Below are 9,979 nucleotides of genomic sequence, written 5' to 3' on the forward strand. Positions count from 1 at the left end.
ATCACTTAGTGCCATGAAGCATTCTGTTTCTGTAACTTTTACCACTTTCTCTGGTATCAACTTTACAGCTTCTCATTCTTACGTCTCAGCTAGAGACTCATCAATTAACATGCACTTGTCTCAAAGCCAAAAAGCCAATAATTTCTATAACAGAGAGAGTTAGATTACCCACCTTTCAGAAAACCAGGCTTCCCAATAGCCCCGACTTGGAAAAGATGTATCCCCTCCAAAAAAAGTGTAATCCTATTGTTTAGAGTAGTATCCATTTAACTATATCCTATTCACACTAGGCAAAAACATCTCCTATTTTACTTGAATGTCACGTTTCAAAGAGGCCAAGACAACTTGATCCAAGTTCTTCCTTCCGAACTCTAGTTCTGGAGGAAGCTATGTGCTTTCAGGTTGGGGAGTACAGTAGCAGTGCAGAAGGGTGGTGACGTAATGGAATAGTGTTTCTCTTTGATCAATATGCCCAAATCCTGCAGAATCTTGACAGGACCTTCTAGCTAGCGAATCGAGCCCCCTGTGCACACTGAACTCCACTCTGTGTTGTTTTGTTCCAGAATATTTTACAGTTTCTTTTCTTTTGTTTTGTCTTTTTATTTCAACAAAATGAAACATAGAGCGCGGAAGTAAGTTGTGTGAGCCGCTCCTTTCAGCATTTGCAGAATTTCCTGCCAGCTGCATGCATCCAAGCGGATCCTCTATTGTGAATTTTAGTAGTCTGATTGCTGCTGTGGAAATGTGTTCCGAAATCATGATATTTTCCTGTGATAAGTGAAGTTCACAAGGAAGAAATCAACATATGTTTCTTATTCTTCTTTTGGGGTGGGGGGAGAAGTAAAATACACGTCTGCATGTTACCTTTTATTCTGGCAGCTGCAGCTTACGTAGGCTTTCCGTACCAATTCTACTTTTCAGGCAGTCTAAGCGGCAACACGGCAAGATGATTTAAGTTCAAGGCTACTCTACATCAGCTTTCCAGATTAGCAGAAAATAAAATGGGCAAAATTCTACTGTCAGAGGCACAATAGAGTTAGCCAAGAGAAGTATGTTGTGTGGAAGGGGAAGCACCCGCCTCAGCCAGGGGCCCAGCACTGGCCCTGCTAGCAGGCTCGCAGAGCTCAGAACTGTGCTGTCCTGACCCAATGCTGGAGACTTCCTATCTGGTGGTCCCAAACTTTGAGTCATTCATGTGCCAACTCTGCTATGACTTCCCTAAATTTGGGGAAAAAAAAAAAAAAGCTTGATATAAATCCCTGTCATAAATGGATTTAAAAATATGTCACTCCCAGCAAGGAGAGAGAGATAATGGTAAACTGGTTGACAACTGAGCCACTGGTATTGAACTCAAGCCACAAGCTGTTGCCTGCAGAGAGCTCTGAGCTGAGATTCTGCTCCCTCTTTAAAAAAAAAAAAAAGGAGGGGGAAGAGCAGGTGTTAGAAGATAAAAACAGGATAGGACTAGCCCGGGAGATTTTTCTTATAATAATTCAAGAATTGGAAGAGAATTAAAGGGAATAACTCTCTCTCCATCTGGTTTAGTGTTCTTTAATGTCTTGCTTGAGTATCACTTAGTCATCTAGAACACCTCCATTGGTATAAATCCAGCTCTTCAGAAAGAAAATCCCAATCTAACACTCTTCTTTTCACACACAAAGAAACTGAATGTCAGGTTAAGGCCAAGGAGCACAGGGTCTGTGTCTGACACTCATACATTTCTCTAGAATGACCCACACCTGTTTGAAGTTGGTTTGCTTGTGTTTGGGTTTTTTTTTTTTTTTACTCTTTTTAAAAGGCATACATCAAGAACTGCAACCCTTTTAAGTACTTAGAGAGAAACATTTCTCAACAACATATTAGATTTAAATATGTGTTTATAGATTTCTTTTAGACTAAAACATATTCCATTACTATAATAGCATAAAAAGGAGCCAGTTAAATTAGTTCCAAGTCTTCTAATAAAGAAACACATAGTGACAATCACAAGATCTGACCTTAACCTGTTTGAGATTGGTAAAGATCGTGTCGGAAGCAGGTGTCACTTAAATGCTCACTGGCAGGAGGAGCTATCTTTTCACTCTGGACAGATTTGGTGGCATATTGAAGATCCATATTTCAGAACAAAAATCACTGAGCATCGTGAACATGTGTTACAGAAATCTCCCTGGCAGTAAAATCTTGCCCTGTGAATTTTTGTATCCCTTCTAGCCAATTACCTTTCATTTAAATTGGGAAATAATCAAGAATACATGCTCCAGCATTAACACTATACTTTGTAAAATGACTTGTCACCAGAGTAATAAGGTTAGCATGGGTTTTCACAAAGTATATCAGAGACCTGCTTCTCTTGGAGCATGGCTTTGAATTGTTGACTTAAAGAGCAATAGACTGCTTTTCTCTGGTTGGAAAATCTTAATTTCTTGCTAGGTAATGAGCACTGAATAAATATTTGTTGAAATATTACTGTCACTCAGTTACAGTATAGTAAGTACTCATTCAGAATTTAAAAAAAAAGGTTTTATGACTGTCAATCAGATATACTCAATGTTATTTAAAAGTTTCTAAAAGTAACTTTACAAGTAGAAGAGATACCATCTGTCAGACATTCGAATTGTCCTGTGACTTTTATCTACAATAAAAAAAAAATGAAGGGAAATTCTCCCAAGGAAATGGTCTGGCTTCCCTTCAAATTCAGTGGCAGTGTAAAAGTCAAGTGAAATAAATACAATGAAGAATAAGAGAATTATGTATTTTGAGTTATCTTGCTGCTGGTTGAATAAAAGTTTTCTTGTTGCTAATGAGAATCTCACTTATCACTGTGTTTCATCAGGTTCAAATACCTAACCCAATCCATTTCAGACTAAACAGGGCTAACACCTGTATCTAGTCACGTAGACATAGGAAGGTGCTCATGCGCCAACACTGATAAAATTCCTGTTGCTTTGCATATTTCTTCCTATGTCTATTTGTCACGATACTGGGGCTTTAAGGAATGTTTTGGCTTTTCTCATATGGTTAAATCCTTATGAGCCTTTCTCAATTCAACTTTGACTCCCTGGTAAATAGTTGTCCTAAGGACACCTTATCTGTTTCTCTCTCCCTTCCTTTTTGCGGTGTTGGGGAAGCATGCTTCTCATTGTACCAGATACATAACCAATTGGGACTTTACCCTCAAATATTCAAGGCATTATCCATGCAGTTATTTGCTCTTGTCAATTTTGTGCATGCTCTTTGGAAGGCTTATGATAGTCGCAGAAAAAAAAAAAAAAAAAAAAACTTTCTGACTTCAGATTCTGTCTTTTAGATTGAGGAGTGTAAAAATGGAGCAGAGGAAGCTGAACGACCAGGCGAACACCTTGGTGGACCTGGCGAAGGTGAGCTTGGGGTCTCAGCCCCCATATTCACACCTGTTGGAGCTAACCCCTGCAGAGAAAACAGTACCACTTCAGGAGGCGGCCCCTCCAAAGACATTTAACCAATCAAACCGGCAGAACTTACCAACGTGACGGCCCTGCTTAGAAGAATTCTTCTAAGACTCTTGCTTAGTGTGCACTTTCCCTCTACACATTCTAAAAGCTTCGCTGCTTACAGGAATTTGAAGTTCAGTTAGAAATATAAATAAGCTATGAGACAATACCTTTGGGATGCTTATATACAGCTTAGTCTCATCCCTATGAGAGCAGAGCCAGATCTTGGGTTTTACTATGAGGTTCAAGGCTAAATGGGCTTCCCTTCTGGCTCAGCTGGTAAAGAATCTGCCTGCAGTGTGGGAGACCTGGGTTCAGTCCCTGGTTGGGACAATCCCCTGGAGAAGGGAAAGGCTGCCCACTCCAGTATTCTGGCCTGGAGAATTCCGTGGACTGGGTAGTCCATGGGGTTGCAAAGAGTCAGACATGACTGAGCGACTTTCACTTTCAAGGCTAAATATAACTCATTAATAAATCTTTTTTTACCTATTTTAAACAACTGGCTTTCTGTCCTGTTCCATTGATCTATATGTCTTCACACTACTTTTTAAAAGTACATTAATAGTCCCCAATTCTTATATTACATTTAGATGTTTTATCTGGTTTATTTTGGTTGTTCCTTTCAAGTGAACTGTACTTCAAAATATGAATATTTTTCAACAATGACGACATTCCTTTCAATGTTCTAAATTTTAAAGGAGGCATTAGAACAACATTTATGTGTGTGTTGAGCCTGTTAACATGAATGCTTTGAAAGAGGCAGTTCTCAGTCAGACCTGTGTTCTGCTCTTTGTTTGCTGTAACAACTATGTCCTTTACAAGGGCCCCATCATATTCTTCAAAAATTATACCTATTTGTCCTAGAGTCATTAATTAAATTCATTTTAGTGTATATCAGTTCAGTTCATTTGCTCAGTTGTGTCTGACTCTTTGCAACCCCATGAACTGCAGCACACCAGGCCTCCCTGTCCATCAGTAATACATATTGTATAAATATGTTAGAGTGGAATACTTGATATCTTACAAATAGAAGTGAAGTATTTAGTGACTTACCCCTAGGAGTAAGAGTTACATCTATTCATGGCAAATAGATGGGGAAACAGTGTCAGACTTTATTTTGGGGGGCTCTAAAATCACTGCAGATGCTGACTGTAGCCATGAAATTAAAAGGCGCTTATTCTTTGACAGGAAAGTTATGACCAATCTAGACAGCATATTCAAAAGCAGAGACATTACTTTGCCAACAAAGGTCTGTCTAATCAAGGCTATGGTTTTTCAAGTGGTCATGTATGGTTTTGAGAGTTGAACTATAAAGATAGCTGAGTGCCAAAGAATTGATGCTTTTGAACTGTGGTGTTGGAGAAGACTCTTGAGAGTCCCTTGGACTGCAAGGAGATCCAACCAGTCCATCCTAAAGGAAATCAGTCCTGGGTGTTCACTGGAAGGACTGATGCTAAAGCTGAAAATCCATTACTTTGGCTACCTGATGCAAAGAACTGACTCATTTGAAAAGTCAAAAACTGATTCCTAGCATCTTTCCTGATGCTAGGAAAGATTGAAGGCAGGAGGAGAAGGGGATGACAGAGGATGAGATGGTTGGATGGCATCACCGACTCAGTGGGGTAAACTCCGGGAGTTGGTGGTGGACAGGGAGGCCTGGCGTGCTGCGGTCCATGGGGTCACAAAGAGTTGGACACGACTGAGCGACTGAACTGAAGTGAACCCCTAGGAGATCATGTATTGTTCATTTAAGCTGGGCAGCACATATATATGAGGCCTGAAGATGTGCTCAACTAATATTTACACCCGTGGTTCTCAGTGGGACACATTGTGAACAAAGAAGGAGCAGGTTCTTATTATCACTCCTAGATCGAATGATAAAAGAAATTGGGTATATTTATGAAAAAATAAAAGAGGTCACTTGAAAATAATATATATAATATATATCATTTCACTATAATATATACTATTATACATAATAAATATACTCTTGAAGTAAAATTATGTATCTGTGAGGCAAGATGCTGTGTCTTTCAGTTACTTCTTTAGTGCCATGCTTATTATTATTGCAGACTGTCCATGACATAAAGAGATTAGTATTTGCTGAATGAATAGTCTCACGTAGTCTCAAGACTGTATAGTAAACATAGAGTTAATGAACTGTCTTCCTGGCCAAACCCAGGAAGGTTTGCCTGTGTTCTGAACAGTAACTTCATTATTCAGTAAGTTCATTTATCATCACTAAGGGGTTGTTAAACAGGATAAGAACACGTATTATAGAGGGAAATATGATAGGAGAGCAGGCTTAGCCATAAAGGTCTGAGGCTTGGGAAAGGCTGCAGTGGGTTAAGGTTAATGTCGCCAGCCTTCCTTTCTTGATCACCTTCTTCCCTCTCTGGTTCTGAGCTGGTCAGCACTGAAGTCTTCTTTCCCTGTCTCTTGTCTCCCTATTTCCAGAACTATAACTGGGAGTCAGTTATGAATATCCTCTGATCAGGACAACCAGTTGCAAAGTTCACTAGGACACTGAAAACATTTTCATATTTCAAACCACTTAGTTCTAATTAAGCCATAGCTAACAAGGTGGATTGGTAACTTTAGTATCTCCTCTAACATTTATTTTCTCGCTGCTGCTGCTGCTAAGTCACTTCAGTCATGTCCGACTCTGTGCAACCCCATAGACAGCAGCCCACTAGGCTCCCCCGGTCCCTGGGATTCTCCAGGCAAGAACACTGGAGTGGGTTGCCATTTCCTTCTCCAATGCATGAAAGTGAAAAGTGAAAGTGAAGTCGCTCAGTCGTTTCCAACTCTTAGCGACCCCATGCACTGTAGCCCACCAGGCTCCTCCATCCATGGGATTTTCCAGGCAAGAGTACCAGAGTGGGGTGCCATTGCTAGTTATCTGTAAAAATTCTATTTGACCCAAAGGAGAGCCTATAATTTGGAACATAAGGCAGCAAAAAGATATTTAGGCATTTTTAATTGCTTTAAGTTACTAAATTACTTGATCAAATCAGTTTGTCCTAAGCTTCATTCATATTCCAGTCAAAATGGCTGCTATATCCCAATACCATCTGCAATATTATATGTTGTTCTTTAAAATCAGCTTGTTTTTAACAATCAGACTTACCCTAATTAGTATTACATGTTACATAATGAATTTGACATGCTAACTTTTCTAACAACCCTTAAAATGTATACATAAATATAAAATCAAAACATGTTTGTCTCTCCACACACCACTTAAAATCCTTGGACATACCACCAGCAATACCTGCACACCATTTTCTGCAACTGAATCAAATTAATTCCTATGGTCTTACTTTTCTAAGCCCTGGCATTGAACAAACACACCAAATTTGTTTGGCCAGGTCACGTGTTCGGTTAGCTGACACCCCTGTTGCACTGCAAGTTGCCCAAAAGAGACCAGCCCTCAAGCTCTGATAGCTGGCTAGTCTGCTTCCAGGGCAAGTGTAATTAAACCTTCATTCTTTGTCTCTCTGTTCTTCTCACTCCTGTTTTCTAGACTCAGAACATCATGTATGACATGATTTCCGACTTAAATGAAAGAAGTGAAGACTTTGAGAAGAGGATCGTTACCCTGGAAACGAAGTTAGAGACTTTGATTGGTAGCATCCATGCCCTGCCTGGGCTCATAAGCCAAACCATCAGGCAGCAGCAGAGAGACTTCCTCGAGGCTCAGATGGACGACTACGACAAGCACGTCCCCTACGACGCTGAGCGGTCCCGGTCCTCGTCCAGGAGGCGGCGGTCCTCCTCTACAGCGCCACCAACTTCATCAGAGAGTAGCTAGAAGAGAATCAGTTAACCACAAAATAAGACTTTTTGCCATCATATGGTCAATATTTTAGCTTTTATTGTAAAGCCCCTATGGTTCTAATCAGCGTTATCCGGGTTCTGATGTCAGAATCCTGGGAACCTGAACACTAAGTTTTAGGCCAAAATGAGTGAAAACTCTTTTTTTTTTCTTTCAGATGCACAGGGAATGCACCTATTATTGCTATATAGATTGTTCCTCCTGTAATTTCACTAACTTTTTATTCATGCACTTCAAACAGACTTTACTACTACATTATATGATATATAATAAAAAAAGTTAATTTCTGCACACATTTGGTCACTCGACATTTCTAAAGGCTTACTTTTCACATTATTTTCAAGGTAAAATGATTGATTATCATCTAACGCACTTTGATCATTTTTATTCCCGAAAGTTTGGCCAGGCAGAAGTCTTTCAATTACTCCATACCTCGTCACTAAGATTTTCTCTCATTATGAAATATTATAGTCAAAACTGTTTGACCCAGCCAGCTTACCATTCTTTGAGTTCACATGTCATGTCTATTTAATTTTGTTTCCAAGTTATGTGGAAAGTGAGACTGTTACATCAAAACCTATAATATGAACTAGGACACCGATGCTTTCAAGAATTATTTTATTCCTAGTTTATCAGAAAATTTGCTTGAAGAAAGTATCAGGGTACACCACTGTATACCAACTAATGATGCAGAATTTTAGATGTAAACTACTTATTTCATCTTTCCCCATGGATTTATTATGAGAGGCCCATGGTTCACTCTGTTTGCATTATATACATACATGTTCATATACATTTGTGGTTGCATAGCTTCTAATAGCATAATCAACATAAATGAGCATAACTCTAGCAAATGGTCGGTCTGTACTCTTGGTCTGTGGTTACATGTTTGGTACCGGGAAGTGAATGCCATCTGCTAAATTTCAAAAGTTTTAGCACGCTTGTTTCACAGCTGTTAAGATCAGTTTCTGTGAAAAGGAACTCAATATTTATTGGTGCAAATACATCTCTTTCCAGAATTACTCTAAAAATCCACTGGGTTTGGGAAAACCACCTTTGAGGTAATAGTAGTTTGGATTTCCTTAACCTGGTAGTCTCTAGAGCCTAGGAAGAGCTGGCAGGGGTAACATGATAAAAATCAGGCTTCACTTGGACAACTCTGAAACCAGCCCTCTCGGGCTGGCTTACACCCAAAAAAGACTCCTTCATTTTCAGAGACATCTGCCTTTACCCTCCCCCCCTTGATTCTACACAGCACCCTTTGGTGTCTGCCCTATGAGATAGCCTCCAAGTGTTTTTCTTTACACAAAACTAGAGCTACATATTCATCAGCTTGCATAGTTCAATGAATAAAATCACTTTCATAACTATTTTCCGTAATTGATGCAAAAATTAAAACGTTTCCATTCAAGATCAAGGACATAAAAGTATGATTCCTTCAGACTGCGTGAGAATCACTTACCATTTATTACTCAAGCAGAGTGACTGAAAATAAAGCTCTTTCACACACCTTATATATTTCAGTGTAGAATGAAGACAAGGCTTGCAAATAAGTAAAAGTATTAGAGTACTGCTTATAGGAACAAATTGCTGAGTTAAATGAACTTAAGATTCCTACTCCAGTAGGATTTCTACTTCATGGATGAGATAAAAGTTTATTTTGGGTAACATACAAAAATACATCAAGTATTTGGTATAAACACTGGATATAAGGAAGAGAGAAATTGTGAAAAAATGATTAATTCTTGTGATTCTTGCAGTTAGTTCTTATCTAGTCTACCTCTGTGACTAAAAACCATAATAGCAGATAATTAAGCTTAATTATCACTTTACTGATCAATTAGCACCACCTTCCCAGAATACTAGAAGACAAGGGCAAAAATAATATACTGTTCCTCTTTTTGAAGAAGAGAGCAGAGAAATGAGTTTTAATTTAGATTTCATTGCCTGGTGTTTGTTCACTGGCTCCATTAATTGTCCCTCAAGGAGGATGTCATTTAATTCATCTTTTCCTGTTTATGCAAAGTATATACAGACCAGACATCATTAAACAAAAGTGTATGGTCTTTTGTTTCTGTATTTTAAATAATACCAAACATCCACAATTTGGAAGAGGAGGCAAGAACCCATCTGTTGCATAGAATTCGTGGTCAATGATCTGTTGAATGAACATAACTCTACCTGATGGTACCAAGCCTTCCCCCACATGGCATTGAACATGAAACAAGATCCTCTGAGGAGACCTTAGATTAGTCTTTAGTGAGCTCTATAACTTGCTGTAGATTACATTCTTGTTTTCACAAATTTCTAATGATAACTGAATGTGTTACACTTCGACCTACCATGCCCTAGCCTCTCTTCTCTACAGCCAATGGCAGAACATACAACCACCACTGATCATTGTGAACTACAACAAGGTGGCTTCCTCAATACTTTTATTCATTTCCCCTACTTATACACAATGTCATGAGTTAGCCACTAGAAAGAAGATTCCATGCTCTTAAAAAATCATCAACCAAAGTCATAACAGGTAGTAGATCTAGAAAATTTTATATGCTTTCTCCCTAATGTCACCTCCACTGGCAACTGTTTTGCCAGAGACTCTCCATCAAAGCATCTGCAATAATCAAATAATTCTATTCCAAAACAATATGGAAATTGGGATAAACAT

The 9,979-nt window shown here is 38.9% G+C and overlaps 1 protein-coding gene across 1 annotated transcript in view; it reads left to right on the forward strand.

Annotated features, from left to right (window-relative positions):
* The window catches only part of LOC105004455 (small conductance calcium-activated potassium channel protein 2), a 41,284-nt gene extending 33,685 nt beyond the window's left edge, over nt 1-7,599 (forward strand). The window contains exons 4-5 of the mRNA XM_010862072.1: nt 3,308-3,377; nt 6,997-7,599. Of these exons, the coding sequence (XP_010860374.1) occupies nt 3,308-3,377; nt 6,997-7,284 (358 nt within the window). The 3' untranslated portion in view covers nt 7,285-7,599. The remainder of the gene's footprint in view (nt 1-3,307; nt 3,378-6,996) is intronic.
* The last annotated feature ends 2,380 nt before the right edge of the window (nt 7,600-9,979 follow it).

This window comes from Bison bison, unplaced genomic scaffold, assembly GCF_000754665.1.
Source record: "Bison bison bison isolate TAMUID 2011002044 unplaced genomic scaffold, Bison_UMD1.0 scf7180017864476, whole genome shotgun sequence".
Taxonomy (NCBI): Eukaryota; Metazoa; Chordata; class Mammalia; order Artiodactyla; family Bovidae; genus Bison; species Bison bison.